The following is a 19,853-nucleotide window of genomic DNA, read 5'->3' on the forward strand; positions in this document are numbered from 1 at the left end:
GAGCTGTGGCCCCTCTTTGCTGGGCAGGGCTGGGGACACAGAGTGGCTGAGATGGTTCCAGGCCCTGTCCTCTTGGAGGCTCCCTGTCCAGATGCAGAGACAGTGGCAGCCCGTTGCACTCCCCCATCCCAGCCCTGGCGAAAGTAAGGCTCCACGGAGATAGTAAGACAGGCACATGTGCTCTGGCCAGAGAGGCCCCTGCCCAGCATCCTCTTTTATTTATTTGTTCCTTTATTCATTCATTCCGCGACAGCAACAACAGCGGCAGTAATAATACAGCAGCTAACACATAGTGAGGACCCACTGGGCACCGTGCACTTTTATAAATGCTTTGCACATGTCATCTCATTTGACCATCCAGACATGCCCAGGAGATAGGGACTGTCATTCCCTTCGGGTAGCAGGTGAGGACACTGAGTCCCAGAGAGACGCGTCCGTAGCTCAGAGGCACATAGCTTGGCAATGGGGGAGCTGGTCCCTGAGCCTGGGCATCCTGTTCTCAGCCGCCAACTGCCTGCTGTGTCCTTGTACAGCGTGGAGTGTGCAAAGGCCTGCTGGGCACCACGGCACTGCATCCTCCCAGAATTCAGAGAGCAGGGCTGCTCCTCCCTCTCTGGACTGCCAACTCCAGGCCAGGGTGAGCCCAGATCTGTGTGGTTTTATGTGAGTTTACCCGTTGGGAGGACTCAAGAGATTTCCCACAGCATCCCCACTGTGTGACTTGCCTCTTGCCTATAGCCCAAATACGCTGCCCCTTCCTCAGGTCTCCAGCCTAGGCCACATGGCTGGGGTGGGCCTCCCTGCGGTGGGAAGGGCTTGGCATGGACTCCCAGCGGGGGACTTCTTGTGTTTGGAAAACACACCTGGTTATTTACTAAATAGCCAGGTTTGCTCTCTAAAGACTCTGGCCCCAGTTCCTTCTCAGGCATTAAGGTCAGACTTCCAGGCAGTGTGGAGTGGCCTTGGGGACTCCTGTCTGCCCTCTGCCCCCAACACCCTTCCTAACCTGTCCTCAGGGTCCAGCTCATCACATTGGCAAGGGCATCACTCCTTTGTTCCACTGATACTTACTGAGTGCCTATTGTATGCCCAGGCCCTGCTCTAGATGCCAGGGATACAGCAAGAACAAGACAAAGGCCCCTGCTCTCCAGGAGCCAACATTCTACTTTGGGGAGGGATGGGAGAGGGGACAACAGTCAACAGGTATATGATGCCAGGTGGTAATAAATGCCACAGAGAAATATACAGCAAGGGCGCAAATTGTATCAAGGGGCCAGGGAAGGCCTCTCTGAGACAGTTTTATTTGCACTAAGACCTGAATATCAAGAAAGGGTGAGCCATGCAGCTCTGGGCAGGGGAAATAGTATGTGCAAAGGCCCTGAGGCTGGAACAAGAGTCCTGTGTCCAGAATGAAAGAAGAGACCCCCAGCGTGGTAGCATGAAGCGAGAGGAGGAGACAAGGGCCTGAGCTGGGCCGGGCCCACTGGACAGGGCCATGTGAAGTCGCAGTTTGAGCCAAGGGGAAAGCCCTTGGGGAGTTTTGCTTAACATTTTTTCAGATTCCCTCCTAACCAAAGTAGCCTTTCTGATCCGGATGCTGGTCATCGCTAGTGGGGTTGTCTCTGCCTTGGCTCTGGACCCATAAACCTCTGGAGTCTGTTGTCTGGAGAGGAGGCTTTGGCTGGGGCCTGGGCCTCTGGGAGGCAGGAGGCTGAGGGGGTGTCCACAAGGCCTCTCTGGGTCAGAGTGTGCACTTCTGGGACTTGGTGCTGGACAGTGACTTCCTCTCTCTGGGCCTGCTTCCTGGTTTGGGAAACAGGAAGGAGGAAGACTCCATACCCACCCCCCGACTCATCAGGAACTGTTCAGAGGGTTCAGTGTGGCCCGGTCTGCATGGCCAGCATAGGCCCAGGCCGGAGTCAGCACCGAAGCAGGTGTGCCCCTCCATCCACTCAGCTGCCTCAAAGGGGCAGCCTGTTCTAGGTGCTGGGATCTGGCTATAACCAACAGGGTTGTTCCTGCCTGCACCACGCCACCAACCTAGTTAGGGGATATCAGTAGATACACTTATAACCATCTAACATGTTAGATGATGTGAAGGGCCAAGAGACAGTGGACCCAGTGCCAGAGTGTGCCAGGCACTGGAGGATGAGGTGACGGGCAGGGCCAGACCGCGCCCCTGCCCCAGGCCACTCACACTCCAGCTGTGACTGCAGTGGTATCAGTACTTGGCGGGTCCTACCAACTTGACCTTATAGTGATCCCTTCTTCCCTGCCCACTTCCTCCCTTTCCACCACCCCACATGGTCCACCTTTGTCTCTTGCTTGACGGTCTCATCCTCCCCCACCCTGGCCCCCTGCTTCTGTCCCAGCCACAGAGTCCAGCTCTGCCCACAGCCAGAGGGAATCTGTGACCATCTCCGTCAGGCCCTGTCTCTCCCCTACTCTGAACCGCCCTGTGGCTCCGTCTCACTCAGGTAAAGGGCTCCCCACCATCCACAAGGCCCCACCCGACCTGCCCTCACTGCCTGCCTGCCTCTCATCACTTGCTCCAGGCCCCAGCTGCTCGGCCTCCCTTCTGCTCTTTGACCATGTCAAGCATGTTCCGCCTCAGGATGTTTGCCCTGGCTTTTCTTGCTGCCCAGTGCTCTTCCTTCAGGTTCCCACATGGCTCCCTCTCCCTACCCCCTCAGGTCCCTGTTCAAGTGTCATCTTCTCAGCAAGGCCCTTCCAGACTTCATTGAAAATTCTAACCTCCCCTTACCCTCCTGATCCCTGTTGTATTTTTCTTCTCATCATTTATCAGGGGCTTACTAGCTGTTTTTCCTATTTATCGCATCTATTGACAGTCTCCCTCCCCCTAGGACGTGAGCTCTCTAAGGGCAGGGGTGTTTCTGGCTGTTCAGGCCCCTGCTGGCAGCCCAGTCCAGGCCTGGCAGATACCAGCTCCCAGTAGATAGTGATGTTTGGATGGTGGGTGGTGCGGGAGTGTCATGGGGTCATTTTGGGTAGAGTAGGTATTTGCCAAGGTGGGGGGCATGTGTCAGTCCCAAAGCTTGAGTGAGGCAGGGTCTGGGGGCCAGGTATGTGAGGGTTCCTTGGCTCATGATGGGAAGCCTGAAGAGAGATTTGGATAGGGGGTAGTGCAGGTGGGCAGCAAGAGCTGAAGAAGGGTGTGGGGGTGGGAATGGTGTGGGAGGTCAACAGGGGGGCAGTGAGGAGTCTGCTGTCGACTAGAAGGTAGGCCGAATTCCCCATCCATTGTCAGGGCACAGCCCAGGGAGGTAGGAGGTCAACTGAGGCAGGGAGAGGGCTTCCCAGAGCTAGTAGGTAAAGATCGTGGCAGAGCAGGAGCCAGTGGTGGAAGTCCCGAGTACAGGCTGAGGACAGTGAGCGCTTCATGGTCCCCTTCTTGGTTTAGGTGTTTCAGTTTGGTAAAGATGAAAGGGCAGCTGTGGCCCCAGTCCCATCTCCTGCTCTGCCCCTGGGTCAGCTGTCTTCACTGCCAGGGGAGCAGTTGTGTTTAGAGCCTGGGGGAGGCGGGGGGTAAGAGTGTTGCACACGCACACGCACCCAGCCAGCTTTGTCACACTGTGGCTTTTGCTCTTCTGCCTGGGCTGACTTTTGGTGGAGGGTGTGGCATGGGGGGTGGGGAGGGCATTTTCTTCTCATGAAAGGCCAGAGGGTAGAACAAGCCAGTGCAAGGTGACTGGGAAATCTGAAGCTTTTGCTAGGACAGGTTGAAAACTGCTGTTCCACATGAGAAATCATTTAAAATATTTTTTAAAACTGAAACAAACACTTTAGAGCAGGATGCAAAGTGTGCCTGCACTCCTGAGATCAAACGCCGGACATCAGAGGTGTCTGTGTCCCAGCTGGTGGCTGCAGGCCTCGTGCTGGCCTCTTGCATCCACACTCTACCCCTGGGTCCAGGGCCTTCTCTGACAGTTGCACAAGTCTGCCTGGGCAGAGGCTGAGGCAGGAGAGCAGAGGCGTAGCGTACTGGGTACAGATGGATCAGTGCCAGCTGTGGACCCAGCCATGCTGCAGGCAGTCTAGATGACAGGCCCTGCTCTCATGGAGCTGACATTCTGGTGGGTGAGGCAGATTCTGAAGAATCCACACACACACAATGCGTGGTAAGTGCGGTGAGGAGAAATGAAGCAGAGAAAGGGAGTATGGGAAGTGATACAGGGCAGGAACAGGGATATGGAGCACACACTGGGGTGGAGGGAAGAAGGCAGACAGCCGTGTGCAAATCAGTGAGAAGAAAGCTCCAGGAGGTAGCAACCACCAGTGCAAAGGCCCTGAGGTTGGGCATTTATAGGATTTGAAGAGTAGTGAGGGAACCTGTGTAGCTGGACAGAATGAGTGAGGGGGAGTAAGGAAGGACAGGAGGGGAGAGGTGATGGGCCTTCTGGGCCACAGGGCAGAGTCTAGGGGACCAGCACAGGATTTAAGGATGTCGGCTCTGGAGTGAATCGGACTGTCTTCCAAGCCTAGCTCTGCTCAGCGACCCAGGTCTGCTCGACTTAATGAGCCTCAGGTTCCACATCTGCAGAGTGGGGGGAAAGTAGCCATTGCACTGAGGTTGTAGGGAGTCAGTGAGCTCAGCATCAGAATCTGCGCAGGGTCGTGGGATCCCCTCATGGTGATGGCAGTGTAAGGACTGGGGCTGAGCCTCAGCAAGCCACATTTGGTGGCAGGGACTGGCTTTCCAACATCTTTTTCACGCCAAAGGCCAGTGGAAAAGATGGATAAGGAACCACGGGGGAGCGGGTTAAGAACCCTACTTTGTGCTGCCTCTTGCTACCCCTGGGGTCCTGGGACAGTCATATAGGAAGTAGGGACCCTCCCCCGCAGTAGGGTTCAGGGCAAGAGAGGAAGGGCAAGGTCTGGCATGGGGGGTGGGAGAGGCCAGGACCACCCTTGGAGATGATGATGATGATGAGACTTGCTGCTCGCTGTAGCCCTCAGGGCAGGGCAGGTGTATAAGAGCTTGGACTTTGGTGTTCAACTCTCCAGGCTCAAATCCTGGGTGCCATGGACAAGGGGCTCCCCTCTCTGGGTTTCGGGGCCCCCATCTGTGAATTGGGGATAATGAGAATACCTAGCTCACGGGTAATTGTGAGGATGGAATGGGATGAGGCACAGAGTACCCAGCAGGGCCCAGTGCACGTAATCTGCCAAGAGGCAGCTGCTGCTAGTTCCCAGGACTTTGGGGCCCTGGGCTCTGGGCTGGACTGGAGTCTCATGTCCACACTGCCACCATGCTGTGTAATTGGGCAAGTGGTGTGTCTTCTGTGCCTTGTGGTTTTTGTCTTTCTGTCTTTTTTTTTGGTCTGTAACAAGGGGCTTGTAATGGCCCCTTCCTCCTGGGTCAGGTGTACAGAGTAAATGAGGGATTCTGGGTTGAGTGCTTAGAAGGAGGGTCAGAGCCCAGTAAGTGCTCAGTAAGTGTTGGCTGCTGCTCTGAAGGTGACACACTTCCCTACTGTGTGCAGTTGCCTCGGGGCCCGGCCATCAGGGCCTGCGCTCTCTGCGACTCCTTATAAAAACTCTGGGAAGCTCATACTGCCCTAGCCCTCTTTTAACAGAGGAGGCAGCTGAGGCACAGAGTGGCTGCACTGCTGGCCCAGGGTCACACAGTGAGCTCCGCGGTAGGTTGGCTCATTCCACTTCACGGGCACAGAAAACGAGCTGGCATGGTATGTAGCAGCAGAGCCCAAGTTTGGACCCTGGGCTGTCCAACTGCTAAGTTCCAAGCTTGCTTGGGAACCTCAGCACCCACTCTTTGCCCAACCCCCACCCCCATTCCTGGTGCAGGCCCCTAAAAGTAGCAGCTCCTCTCCCTTTTCTTCTGAAGCCCCTATAAGGTCAGGAGCTTGGAGACTTGGTGGGAGGGGGTGCTGGTGAAGGAGCCCGCTGTGCTTGGAGCTGCCCCAGGGTGGGGCTCTGGCCTGATCATTATAAACATGGTCAGTTCCTCTGTTTGTCCTGCCTTCCATGCAATACCCAGAGGAAAGGGGCGGCCCCCGGCAAATATCCGGAGGCGTGCCTTCTCACCCCCTTCCCCTGTGGGGTCACACTTGGCTGGGGGTGGGACCAGCTGTAGTGTGCAGAGATGGCTTGGGGGTTTACGGGTGGGGTTTTGGGTTGTCTGCCCAAGGTTCCAAGCTATCTCCTGCCAACCCCATCTGAATCCTGAGCTTTTCCCTCTCCTGGGATTACTAAGGGGTCACGTGGCTAATCCTGTCCTGCAGAGGTCTTAGGCTGGGGGAGGAAGATGGGCAGGGTGAAGAGTGAGAAAGGCCAAGGGGAGGAATGAGGCTAGGTCTGGGGCCAAAGGGGGTTACATCTGGGAAGACAAGAGGTGATAGGACATAGGATGAAGATCTGGGGTGACAGAGCAGGGAAGGTGGAAGAGGGTCAGGTGTAGGGACAAAGCAAGGAACCGGAGCTGGAATAACTGGAGCTGAGGGCAGCGAAGCTGAGAGAGAACACGAGAGAATGGGGTGGGTCGGGGCTACCGGTGCAGGTCTGGGAGGGAGGGCCGGACAGTGTTCAGAGGGTTGGACCACGGTTGGGGGTCACTGAAAGGGCTCCTGGCTTGGTGGGGGCTTAGAAGGGGTTGAGGCAAAGGCAAAGGGGCCTCCTCCTGACTGTGGGTGTCCTGACCCACATCCAGGCAGCTGCAGTCCCTGGAGCATGCAAGAAAACGGGCTGTGGGGGGAGCCCTGGCCAGACCTGGTGGTGGCCACCTGGGACCAGTTGAGGCAGGTTGACTGCTAGGTCCCCACCCACCTTCCTCCCACTGCCAAACCGGTTCTCCTGGAGGCTGCCCATTGATGGTCCTTCCTCTGAGCAAGGGTTGGCAGCCTATTTGGCCTCACCTCGCAGAGCCGCTCCCACAGGAAAGAAGCAGCTCCTCCATGGGAGAAGAGCTTAGGGCTGACCCTGTGCTGGGCACTGTGCCAGGTGCTGGGAAGCCAGCCGTGAACCAGACAAAATCCCCACCCAGGGTGTTTCCCCTGGTCCTTTGGGTCTACGCTCACATGGCACCACTTCTGGGAAGCCTCCCCTTATTTCCACCATGCCATTCCTCCAGACTGGATCGGGTGCTCTTTGACCCCAGTCCCAGCCACTCTGGGCTGTCAGAAACTGTCTCCATCACTGCTGTGTCCCTAACACTGACCAGCACAGGCTGGGCACAGAGGAATGAGTTATTACCAAATGTGTGAGTGATAAATTAATGAATGGGTAGGTGAATGATGTTTTCTTCCCATTTTACAGATGAATAACCCGAAGCCCCAAGAGGAGAAGTCACCTGCCCAAGGGTACTTCTAGCACAGCCAGAGACAAACCAGGTCTGTGGACTTTAGGGCCCATGTGTGGGACAGGGGAGCCGAACCTGAGCCCCCTCCTCCCTCAGACACTGTGAGGAGTAATCCTAACCATTAGAATAGCAAAGAGGACAGGACCCACCCTCTGTGCCCAGCTTGGTGTCCAGCTCTGCTCGTTTAGTTCTTAACAGCAGCTCTATGGAGGTTGATTCAAAGCACAGAAAAGTTAAGTCACTTGTCCAAGGTCACACAGAATAAGTGGCAGAGAGATTTACTCTGGTCATCTCACTCCCCTTCCCATTGTTTCTCTGGTCTCTGTCGGGCACCACCATCAGCGTGTCTCCCCCTTGGCCCCCTTTTTTTTTTTTTTTTAAGATTTATTTATTTTTAGACAGAGGGGAAGAGAAGGAGAAAGAGAGGGAGATAAACATCAATGTGTGGTTGCCTCTCGTGCATCCGCAACCAGTGACCTGGCCTGCAACCCAGACATGTGCCCTGACTGGGAATCAAACTGGTGACACTTTGGTCTGCAGGCCGGCGCTCAGTCCACTGAGCCACAGCAGTCAGAGCTGGCCCCTTTGGTTTTTAAGCCAGCTTTCATTAAGCATTTATACTGTGCTTGGTTCTATTCTGAGTACATGACTGGAGACCCCAGACCCTAAAAGCAGACTGCTTTGTCTGTTAGTACCTGTTATGAAGTGAGTCTTCCCCATTGTGTGCTCTCGGTGAAGAACTTCCCTCCTCAGAGCCCGAGGCTCCTCCTGTGAAGTGTGTGTGTCGCATGAGGCTCCCTAGGCACCCTGCTTAGAACGGAGCCTCAGGAACCATTTGTTGAACAAGTAACCAAAGGCATGTGGTGTTCCTGGCCCAGAGTCTAGGCTGGGACAGCAGGATGGAGGTGGCCAGGCTGTTCAGAACCAGCCACAGAGCACACCATATGCCAGACACTGCTAGGCATGGGGTGGGACATGGGGGACTGGACAGGTGAGACCTGGACTGTGGCATTGATACTTCAGTGCTGGGGTTGTGGGGACTAAATTAGTAAACACAAGAATGAACCACTGATTTCTGGAAGTTAAACATGCTGTGAAGTGATGTCGGGGAAGGCTAGTGGGCATGGGGGCTCTTTTATTTGCAGTAGTCAGGAAAGGATTCACCAAGGACTCAGAGACCTGAAGGGAGGCAGCCATGTGTGGATACTAAGGAAGAGTATTTCATGAAGGGAACAGCCAGTGCAAAGGCCCTGAGGTTTGAAAGCCAGTGTGAGCAAGGGGGAGATGCCAGCAGAGAGGGGATGGGGACAGGACAGGTCGTGTGGGGTGGGCCACAGGGAAGACTTGGCTTTTCCCCTGAGGGAGATGGAGCCACAGGATGGCGCTCAGCAGAGGAGAGATGCGACTTGACTTGGGTGTTCATGGGGTCCCTCGGGCTGTATATGAAGGACAGACTGTGGAGGTGGAGGGAGGAGTGGGAAACTAGGAAGGGGACAAGAATGGACAAGAACCAGGGCAGGGCCAGGGGAGCAGAGAGGAATGGGCGGTTTCTAGTGAGTGGCCCCCTCCTGCAGGCCTGCTGCGGAGCCCAAGTCTGCGCCCTCCTGGTACTAAGAGCCTTGGCACCATGTTTGGGAAGAAGAAGAAGCGGGTAGAGATCTCGGCGCCATCCAACTTCGAGCACCGTGTGCACACGGGCTTCGACCAGCACGAGCAGAAGTTCACGGGGCTGCCCCGCCAGTGGCAGAGCCTGATCGAGGAGTCAGCTCGCCGGCCCAAGCCCCTCATTGACCCTGCCTGCATCACCTCCATTCAGCATGAGGCCCCCAAGGTATGCCGGCACCCACCACCGCCTCTCCTGATCCACACTGACCCCCACAGCGGGACCCCAGCCCTTAACCCCACACTTGACCCTGTGGCCAATATCTCCTCGCTGACCCCCATCCCTTGTGATCTCCAAACACACACCCCAACCCTCCACCCTCATCCTCACCCCCAGTTGGTGGCCTTTCACCCACCTCTCCACTCACTGACCCCTTACCTTGCCTCTCAATGCTGACCCCAGCCCAGAGAACCTCACGCTTACCTCATCCCTCCAACATCCCTCCACCAGCTTCTAAGTTGTGCTCTCCCGGAGCCGCACACCTAGAGCTCTGTGTTCCTGACCCCAGTGCCACAAACTTGTCCTTGCACCCTTACGGAGGGTCCGTGGCAGCAGTGGGGGAGGACCCATTCCCCATGGTGACCACCCCAAGTGCTCAAGGCTGGGCTGGGGAAACCCAGAGGAGGTATTGGGGGTTCAGACCCACTTCTTGGAGGAAGCAACACCTGAATTGAGTGCTGAGGCAGAAGGTGGGGTGACAGGGCTTTTAGTGGAAGAAGAGGCCCACGTGAACATTGGAGGCTTTTGGTTTGGGATATTTTTTTCCTCTACTATCTTGAGCAAAAGGGCAGAGCTGGGATTTGAACCAAAGTCTGTTTAAAAGGCTTGTGCTCTTAAACCCCTTTCCTGTCTTTACGGTGCGGGTGCACAGGCATGGCTTGCAGTGAGGCCAGCCTGGGTTGGGGTCGGGGTGGGGTAAGGCCATGCCTGCCAGGGAGCATGGACTTGATCCCAAGGGCAGTGGGAACTGGGAAGGGCCTCAGCCCAGGGAATGAAGCCTGGGTTGTTCCAGGGGTGGAGGTGGGTGTGGCAGGCCTAGTGCCTGAGGCAGGCCTGCGGCTGACTCATCCTCTCCTGCCGAGTTAGGGTCAGGGTTGCCCAGCTCAGCCTGGTGAGAGCGGTGTGGGGGGGAGGCCCCAGGGTCAGTGAGGTGGGCGTAGACACAAATGGAGACACTCTCTCACCAGGGTCTCAACCAGGTGGCCCACTGAGATGTTCTTGTGTCCCATGCAGGGTACTTTTGAATATTTTGGAGTGTTTGTCATTGCTTAAAAAGACAAGAGATTTCATGTCCAAACCTCCATTTCTGGCTTCTGCTGATGGAGCAGCTGGAGCTGAGAAGCAGCTCCTCTGCCAGCAGGGCACGGGCTCCCCTGAGCCACAGGCCCCACCTGGGCCATCTCAGTTCCGTCCCCTACTCGGCCCTGTAGCTGCTTGGGTGCTATTTATACCCTCACTAGGGCACCTCCTAAAATCTAGCCCTGCTCGGCCTGCCAGCCATGGGTCCTGCTCGGGGCTGTGTCCACCAGGAGGAAGGGGCACGTTGTCTTAATTCACACGAAGGTGTCTCACAGGCTAGTGCTATCCTGGGGCCCCTGTGGCATTTGTGTTTGCTGCCTAATCCTCCTGGGCCCTCTCCAACCCCTGGGCACTTCTAATACTAAAGCCTGACCAGCTGTCTGCTTTGCTTCACAGGGTCCCTGGGCAAAGCCAGGCTTCTGGGCAGGCAGCCAAGGCCCAGGAGAGGCAGAGGCAGGCCCCATAGGGGCACTGTGGCCAGTAGGTGGGTTTTGTGGGATTAGTGTCTTTTGCACAGGAGAGGCAGTTCTGACTTCAGGGTGTCAGACAGCCCTGGGCTCCTGTTCCTTTGTGTCAGTCATTGACAGCACAGGGCTGGGGGCCACATTCTCTGCTTCTCACAGTGTCCACCCAGCTCCCCTCACTCACTCACTGGTTCAGCAAGTGTTTATTGAGTACCTTCTGCATACCAGACACTGTTCTGTGCTGAGATTTAGCAAGAGTTAGAGGAGGACCCAGTCACTGCCCTCACACACACGCATCAGGGGATCTGTAGGTGTGCTGATGTCCACTGATCTTAAGTACTGTAAAGAAAAAGCAGGGAGCGGGGTAAGAAGTGTTAGGGGCTGGCATTTTAGACGGCTGGTCAGGAAAAGCCTCCCTCTGAGAAGCTGAGTTTCCAGCAGAGACCTGAAGGAGGGGAGGGAAGGAGCCATGGCATACTTGGGGGAAGATGTTCTAGGCAGAGCGAACAGGCAGTGCAAAGGTCCTGAGGTAGGAGCTGCCAGTGTGTTTTGAGGGGCAGTGAGGTGCATGTGCCTGGAGCTGAGTGGGGGGCAGGGAACCCTGGAGGCGGTGACTCAGAGGTGGCCATGACCTGGATCAGGTGGCGCATGGTGGGTGAGCACTGGGTGGATTTGGGACACACTTTACACTCTGCCCAGCCCCCATGGGCATTCCTATCGCCACCCCTGCTCCTGGGGCACTCTTGCCCTCTACACTGGGCCCAGTCCTTTCTGACTCTCCCTATACCCTGCCCTCGGCATCCAGGGTTAACAACACTGGCAGACTGCAGGGGAGGAAGCTCCTGGCTGTGTCCTGGCCCCAGATCCTGTAATTTGCAGCTCGCCAGGGCGGATTATGGAGTGGCATGGCCTCTGCCCTCTTTCCCCTTCACCCCCAGGGCAGGAAACTCATCCAGCACCCCCCCCCCCCCCCAAGCCCCCTGCTCCCAGCCAGGAGAGCAAGCAGAAGACAGCAGGGTGCCTCTGGGGCGTCCAGTCTCCAGGTGGGGGGTGGGGAGGTGACAGCCCGGCTGAGGGGCAGTTACTCCTCCAGCTACGCACCCCCCCACACCGACTTCTCTATGCTGGGGAGGGGCTGCGGGGCCTCTGGTACTGCCCCCACCTGCTCAGCCCCATCATCACCCCATGGCATTTCTTCATTTGTCTGTCTTGTCTCTGTGTGTTGTGTTGTCCTGTCTTTGTGTGTTGGTTACATGTCCTTTGTCGCCCTCTTCCTTGCCTGGCCCCTATCCCACCATTGCCCCGGACCCTGGACCCCAGACCATCGTGCGGGGCAGCAAAGGTGCCAAGGATGGGGCCCTCACGCTGCTACTGGACGAGTTTGAGAACATGTCGGTGACACGCTCCAATTCCCTGAGGAGAGACAGCCCACCGCCGCCACCCACCCGTGCCCGCCAGGAAAATGGGATGCCCTCGGAGCAGGCCGCCACGGCCAGAGGGGGCCCAGAGAAGGCAGGCGGCCAAGGCTGGGTTGCTGGTCTCAGCGAAGGGGGAGGCAGCAGTGGTGACCGGCGGCGGGTGGGGCCAGAGAAGAAGCCCAAGACTTCCAGGGAGGGCTCAGGGGGGCCCCAGGAGTCCTCCCGGGACAAGCGTCCCCTTTCTGGGCCTGACGTCAGCACCCCGCAGCCTGCTGGTGTGGCCAGTGGGGCGAAAGTGGCAGCTGGCCGGCCCTTTAACACGTACCCGCGGGCTGATACGGATCACCTATCCCGGGGCACCCAGGTAACTGATCCCCCTGCCCCAGGATCCCCCGGTCCCCTTTCCCAAAGCTTTCCCTGTCCCCACCCACCAACACCAACCTGTGCCCAGCCCCTGTCCATCTGCATCCTGACCACCGTGTATCTGTGCCACAGCCAGGCTCTGTCCTGCTCAGGAGAGCAGAGCTGGCCCCTGGCCCCTCCACTGACAGCCTCGTCTTTTTTCTGTTTCAGGGGGAGCCTCACAACATGGCCCCCAATGGGCCATCAGTGGGGGGCCTGGCTGTCCCCCAGTCCTCCTCCTCCCGGCCTCCCACCCGAGCCCGTGGCACCCCCAGCCCCGGAGTGCTGGGCCCCCATGCCTCCGAGCCCCAGCTGGCCCCTCCAGCCCGGACCCTCGCTGCCCCCGCCGGCCCCCCTGCCCCTGGGCCTCCCGGGCCCCGCTCTCCACAGCGGGAGCCCCAGCGCGTGTCCCATGAGCAGTTCCGGGCTGCTCTGCAGTTGGTGGTAGACCCTGGGGACCCCCGCTCCTACCTGGACAACTTCATCAAAATCGGCGAGGGCTCCACGGGGGTTGTGTGCATCGCCACTGTGCGCAGCTCGGGCCGTCTGGTGGCCGTCAAGAAGATGGACCTGCGCAAGCAGCAGAGGCGAGAGCTGCTCTTCAACGAGGTGGGCTTCCTGGTCTCCATGTGCTGCTTTCACCCCCTCTGGGTATGCCTCCCCCAGCGGGGTGGAGGCTCTAAGGATGAGAGGACAGGAGAGGGTGCAAGCCTGGGCTTCCCAGAGCTGGGTTCTCCTCCTCACTCCTCACACCTACTCCTCTGTCCCCACAATACCCTCAGCAAGTCGCTGTCTTTCCTGGCCCCTCCCAGAGCCCCAGCTGAGTTCGGCCCTCGAAGTGTCTTCCAGGCCCCGCACACCCACTAAGTCCCAAATTGACCCCAGAGTATCTCCCCAAACCTCTGCCTGCCCTCTGGTCACTAGTCTCAGAGAAGCCCCACCAACCCTGTCCCCAGGCCAGAACTCCGGCCCTCCCTGGCTCCAGTCCCCCTGCCCCCAGCCCCGTAGCCCTCTCTTCTCTCACTGGGCCCTGTCCTGGCCTCGGCTCCCCCTTGCTATTCCCCACACAGCAGCCAAAGGGCTCCAGATGGCGGCTGGCCTACCATGCCACCACTCCCCTGGCCTTCCTGACCCTTGTGAGGTCCCCAGTGCTCCCATGGTAAAGGCCTGGCCCTTTGCCTAGTGCTCGAAACACACCCCCCATCTAGGTCCATGGCTCTATCCAGCCTTGGAGTTTGGCTCTTTCTTGGTGGCCTCTCTGCCAGGAAGCTTGTTACAAAGGCAGACATCTGGCTCCCTCCAGAGGGGGCTCGGTGTGGGAGCAGCCTCTGCACTCTGGTGCAGGATCACCGAGCACTCGGCTGTGCCCCATAACCCCTTGGCCCCCAGTATTACAGTGCCACTTGCACCATGGGCTCCTGTTGAGTGTGGCCCTGTAAGCACATGTCCCCGCCCACCCTAGGTTTTGGCTGGCTAGGACTTCTTGCTGTGAAATCCTCCCTGCCCCCACCCAGTGCCTTTTCTATCCTGGGCTACTACCTGCTTGTCCTGATCTCAACCCTGCGCTCAGACGCTCTCTTCCTTCCTCTCCCAATACCAACCTGGTCTTCAGGGCCACTCAGAGACCACCAGCTCAGGACTGGTCACAGACAGGGATCCTGGGTATGGGTTAGAGGACCCTCAGAATGGAGGCTTCCGGCCCGAAGCTGCCTTTGTGGTCTGTTGCCTTTGGCAGTAGGGAGGGCAGTCCAGGGTGATCCCAATGAGCAAGAGTGACACGTAGACCAGGCCCGCAATGTGGTGACTGACGGCCAGGTCTGAAGTTAGGGGCTGGCGGCCCTCCCCTGCCATGCTGACCCAGCCTCCCGCACCAGGTGGTGATCATGCGGGACTACCAGCACGAGAACGTGGTGGAGATGTACAACAGCTACCTGGTGGGGGACGAGCTCTGGGTGGTGATGGAGTTCCTGGAGGGAGGTGCGCTCACCGACATCGTCACCCACACCAGGTACTGCCAGGCAGCTGGACCCTGGCTGGCACCCAGCCTGCTATCTCCTCAGGCCCCGCAAAGTGGAACTGGGTCCCCTCAGACCTCTCCCATGTCAAGGCTAAGTCCCCATCAGACCCCTTGGGGTGGCAGAGCTAGTAGGGCCATGTCCCCCTCAGACTTCCAGATGGACCTGGGTTCCCCTCAGGCCCCTGGGGTGGTGCCGTTTGCCCCAGTGCTTACTCCTCCCCACACAGGATGAACGAGGAACAGATTGCCTCGGTGTGCCTAGCCGTGCTGCAGGCCTTGTCTGTGCTCCACGCCCAGGGCGTCATCCACCGGGACATCAAGAGTGACTCCATCCTGCTGACCCATGATGGCAGGGTGAGGATTTGGGTGACTTGGGCTTCCTCCGCCCTCCCCAGGCCCCCTCTCGCTGTCACCGTAGGCTGCCGCTCCAGCTGAGTGGCATGAGGGTCAGTCAGCTTGTTCTGGTGCAACAGCGCAGGGTCAGGACCATGAGGGGCTCTGTTTGTGAAGCCACTGCGGGCCCGGGCTGGCGGGGGCTGTGCCCTCAGCATAGGGTGCTGGCGACTGTAATCTTGCCCAAGGCTCAGAAAGGGGAGACATGTTTGGGTGGCTGCCACAGTTTGGCCACGTGCTTCCCCCACACTGAGACCAAGTACCTGGGGTGGGCAGTGGACCCAGGTCCTGCCTCCCGTCTTCTGGACTGAGGTTCTGAATCTCAGGTCTGTGGATGAGCCTCAAAGTGCCCAAAGTAACCTGTATTTATATCCCACAAGTGGACTTTCTGGGGGAGGGTCCCCGGACTTTCACCCAGTACTCGGTGCTGTGCCCGCCCTCCTTCAGGAAAGTTAATCCAGGTGGTGGTGGTATGGAGCTCATTTTCATGGGAAGTCTCAATTTAGGGTCTGTGAACCCCAAAGCCGTCTACAGATGTGTTTTAGGGACATTTGGGACCCACTTGAACTTGTACACACTCGCTGGGCATGCTTTCTGGGGGTGAGAAGACCCACAGATATCTTCAAGGGTCTGAAAGGGGCCTGTGGTTCCACAAAAGACATTGGTCCTTGTTTCTATGGGCCGGATTGTGGCAGGGCAGGCCGAGTGTCCTCACACTCCAGGCTGGCAGAGGTGCAGGGCATGAGCTTTGGGAGCCAGCCCTGGTCTCAGCCCCTGCTCCAGCTGTGGTAACTGTAGGACTCAGGCTACTTCCCCCAGCAGCCCTAGTGCAGGCCCTGTCTGGAGGGCAGATCATGTGATCTTGGGGCGGTGGCACACCTGAGGACTCCCTGCCAGAGATGTCAGAGCCACGCATGGTCTGGCTCTAACCTCTGGGCTACACAGCAGAGACCCACCATGTCGGAGGCCAAGGAGTTAAATAGGTGGATGCCTCTGGTCACCCTCCCCCTGCCAGCCCCTCTCACCCTCTGCCTGTGCCCTGCCCCAGGTAAAGCTGTCAGACTTTGGATTCTGTGCCCAGGTGAGCAAGGAGGTGCCACGGAGGAAGTCACTGGTCGGCACACCTTACTGGATGGCCCCAGAGCTCATCTCCCGCCTTCCCTACGGGCCAGAGGTGAGCCGGAGGGGGCTGGGTGTTGCGCTGTCAGTTCAGACAGCGGTTCGTGCTGTGGCAGTTCAGAACAGCTGGAGTGTTGGGGTGAAGTGGGTCTCAGGCTGGAGAACGGGTCTCCAGGGACAACTCTGGCAGAAGAGAAGGCATGCATGCATTCATTCATTCACTCATTCATTCATTCTTGATTGGGTAGCAGTTCTGAGCCAGGCCCGCTGCCTGGCAATGAGAACAGAATGCTGAGCAGAAGGGTCACAGCCCTGCTTGACAGCTGGTGCAGAGGCCGCAAAGTGGCCAGGTTCTGGCTGGTTGGCCTGGAGGTGCTTTGTGAGCATTTTAAAAAGAGAAGTCTGTCATAAAAATCCAGATTTCTATGCTCTGTCGGAAAACCAAGATATGTGGCCGCATGGTGGCCGAATTCTCACATGGCAACAGTGGGCAGCACGCATGGGCCCCTGGGCTGTAGAAGGGACGGCACTTTCTTCTTGGCTGTAACCCCACTCCTTCCTGTTGCCTGTGCTGACCTGCTCCTCTCACTGCCATCACTTGCGTGGCCCAGAGGCCTTTGAGCTGGTGCCTGTGGCCCTGAGGATCCCTCCACAGTCAGCGTGACCTGACCCAGTGCCTGGCTGTGAGTCAGGCACCCTGAGAAGCACATCATGGTCAGGGGTGGGCCTCAGGCTGGAGTGGAGTCACACTGGTGTGAGATTCTGAGGGAACATCCCAGTCAGGACAGCCTATGAGTGACAAACCCAGCTCAAATGGTTTTAGCAAAACCTGAAAGCTGTGGGACCCCAAAACTGCTATTAGCGGGTGGCAGGCTTCAGGCCTGGCTGTTCGCATGTTCTCTCCCTTCGGGCCGAGTGGCTGTAGTATTCGCTCAGACAGGCTCAACCCCTTATGGCAGCAGAGATGACCCCAGCAGCTGGGATGTGTCTTCCCGTCTATGGCACCATAGGGTATTTGGGTTATAGTCTCAGGGTTGACTCTGATTGGTTCAGCTTGCATCACATGCCCGTTCCTGACCTAATTACTGTGTCACAACCAACCTGGTCATGCCGCCTGTCTGCCACCTGCCCTTGACTGAGAGTGAAAGGGGGTGTCCACCAGAACAAACTGGGGGTGCTTGGCAAAAAGAAGGGGGATAAAGGCTAGATGGGTAGAACCCTTCAGGTGGCTCCCTGGGTGAGGGGTCCTGGGCATCAGAGCCAGTGTCTGGGTCCAGGGGCTCGGGGTACAGAGAGGCAAAAGCAGAACTGGGGGACATCCCTCCCCAGGCTTCCCCCAAGTCCTGGCCCGCCCATCATAGCTCCACCTGCCGTCCATTCCTCCGCTGCAGGTGGACATCTGGTCGCTGGGGGTGATGGTAATCGAGATGGTGGATGGAGAGCCCCCCTACTTTAATGAGCCACCCCTCAAAGCCATGAAGATGATTCGGGACAACCTGCCACCCCGACTGAAGAATCTGCACAAGGTGGGCCCAGCTGGCAGGCAGGTGGTATGAGGAAGGTCACACAAGCCTGCAGGGTGGCTGGGGGCCACCTGGCCTCACACTCAAGCTGAGCAGTGGGCACGGACAGGACTGGGCGTTGATATCTCCTGGGACGGCATTTACTGGGTGCTGCCCCCGTGCCCCCAGGTCTTGAGCGTCTGTTTAAACGTACATCCCCGATCCCTCCTTGTCCCACAGAGGTGCTCAGGCTGGCCTGGCTGAAGGTGCACAACACAGCCAGGTCCAGAGAGGGGCCTTCCAGGTAGAGGGGTTACCTGGTGAGAAGAGGGTGCCTCCAGGTCCCAGCTGCTGCCAGCTTCTCACCAAACCTCTTAAATAGGGAGGAAATGAATCCCCGGGGCCAAGCTCTAGACACCTGGCACCTCTTCCCTCCTGACCTGGGCTGTAGATGTCAGCCCATGTGATGGGAAGGTGACGGGAGGAGACCAGAGCCCTCACAGTGGTAAGAGGGCAGTGGAGCTGGCACTCAGAGTGGGGACCCTCCCCCCTGCCTCTCCCACAGGTATCACCATCCCTGAAGGGCTTCCTGGACCGCCTGTTGGTGCGTGACCCGGCGCAGCGGGCCACAGCGGCTGAGCTACTGAAACACCCATTCCTGGCGAAAGCGGGCCCCCCCTCCAGCATCGTGCCCCTCATGCGGCAGAACCGCACCAGATGAGGCTTGCCGCCCTGTCCCTGAACCAAAGAGCCCTTTGGGTCACCACTGCCCTGCCAGAGGCTCGTAGGGAGCTGGCTCCTGTTCCTCCCAGCCTGGGAGACACTTCGTGTGCCACTGCCTTCCTTACTGGGGGTGGTATGTGGGACCCTACTACTGAACTCCGGTTTTGATTTTGTGACTAAAAACACAGGGACTCATGGGAGCATGTGAGACTCCCAGGGCCCCACACCCCCACCCTCTGGGACAGGCCTCCCTGTGTTTTCCTGTCTCTGGGAAGGACAGGCGGCCCTCCCGTCACTGGAAATCTACAGCGGGAGCTGCTGGGCGTGGAGAGAACACTATGAGAGAGGGGTGTGTGCGTGTGTGTATGCATGGGTGTGCACGGAGCGGAAGGTTCAGCTCCTCTGTCCTCCAGCCTGTGAGTGGGTGTCTCTGAGACCTTGCCTCACATACAGCCCCTCCCCCACTGAGCCACGGCGGGGGGCCGTCATGAATGTCTGAAGAGTGGCCTTTTCCCTCAGCCCTGCACCCCCTTTCCGTGGCCGGATGGGGACACGGGTCAGGGCTTCCCTCCCAGCCCCAGCCTCTGCAGAAAATGACTACTGCGCCCGGACAGTCTCTTTTCTAGAAGTCTATTTATATTGTCATTTTATAACACTCTAGCCTCTGCTCCCAGCTGGGGACAGACAGTCCCTGTCCTGCAGGGTGGCTCCGGGGACAGGACCACTACTTGAAGAATCAGGTTCCTGCTCCCTCGGCGCAGCCCCATCCTCCCTTTCCTCAAGTTAGTTTTACAATTAAAACATTTTCTTGATCTGTGTGTGGTGTGTGTGGAGGCCCCTCCCTGCCCAGGCCACCCTGGGGGAGGGGCTCTAGGGTCAGGAGAGGGTTGTACTCCGGGGTTCCAGCCCAATTTAGGGCAAGGGCCATGTCTCGGGGGGTGGGGTGGGGAGTTGCAGGTGGAAGAGCAGCAGCAAAGCCCCCGCTCGTGGGGGCAGGACCGATACTGCACACCCTTCCCAGGCCTGGGAATGGGCAGCCTGCTAGTCCATTTGCCATAATGACCCCTTTTTTAAACAATTTTTTAATTTATTTCTAGAGAGAAGGGAAGGGAGAGAGAAACAGGGAGAGAAACATCAATGTGTGGTTGCCTCTCATGCACCCCCAGCTGACCTGGCCCACAAACCCAGGCATGTGCGCTGAACTGGCGACCCTTTGGTTCATAGACCAGCACTCAACCCGCTGAGCCACACCAGCCAGGGCTAAATCTGTGATTTCTGACAACTTGTTTTAAAAGGTTGTCTTGAGTGTGTTCAGTGGGTGGGAACTGACCCATGGTGAGTTGATGTTAGTAAATTGGTCAACAGGCAGATGGGCTTTGGGGCTTGGGTAAGGAGGCTGGACCTGGGCCTCCCAGCTTCAGAGAGACTGCTGGGGGCTGAGCCTGGGTCCCATGGAGGGGAGAAGGCATCCAGCTGGCATCGAGGTGACAGGGTGCTTTCACACTGTGGGCACTGAG

The 19,853-nt window shown here is 57.9% G+C and overlaps 1 protein-coding gene across 6 annotated transcripts in view; it reads left to right on the top strand.

The window, feature by feature from the left end:
- Positions 1 to 19,148, top strand: part of PAK4 (p21 (RAC1) activated kinase 4) — a 45,149-nt gene extending 26,001 nt beyond the window's left edge. For 3 of the 6 annotated variants that reach the window (XM_053915336.1, XM_053915338.2, XM_053915337.2), the window contains exons 2-10: positions 7,294 to 7,367; positions 8,911 to 9,167; positions 12,083 to 12,544; positions 12,754 to 13,191; positions 14,457 to 14,590; positions 14,827 to 14,953; positions 16,041 to 16,166; positions 17,503 to 17,637; positions 18,179 to 19,148. In XM_053915336.1, the coding sequence (XP_053771311.1) occupies positions 8,964 to 9,167; positions 12,083 to 12,544; positions 12,754 to 13,191; positions 14,457 to 14,590; positions 14,827 to 14,953; positions 16,041 to 16,166; positions 17,503 to 17,637; positions 18,179 to 18,334 (1,782 nt within the window). In that variant the 5' untranslated portion in view covers positions 7,294 to 7,367; positions 8,911 to 8,963 and the 3' untranslated portion in view covers positions 18,335 to 19,148. Of the gene's footprint in view, positions 1 to 2,372; positions 2,478 to 7,293; positions 7,368 to 8,910; positions 9,168 to 12,082; positions 12,545 to 12,753; positions 13,192 to 14,456; positions 14,591 to 14,826; positions 14,954 to 16,040; positions 16,167 to 17,502; positions 17,638 to 18,178 lie in introns of those variants that run through there. The other 3 variants (XM_053915339.2, XM_053915341.1, XM_053915340.1) reach the window with 3 other exon arrangements.
- Positions 19,149 to 19,853: the final 705 nt, after the last annotated feature.

Source organism: Desmodus rotundus, chromosome 12 (genome assembly GCF_022682495.2).
Source record: "Desmodus rotundus isolate HL8 chromosome 12, HLdesRot8A.1, whole genome shotgun sequence".
Lineage (NCBI taxonomy): Eukaryota > Metazoa > Chordata > Mammalia > Chiroptera > Phyllostomidae > Desmodus > Desmodus rotundus.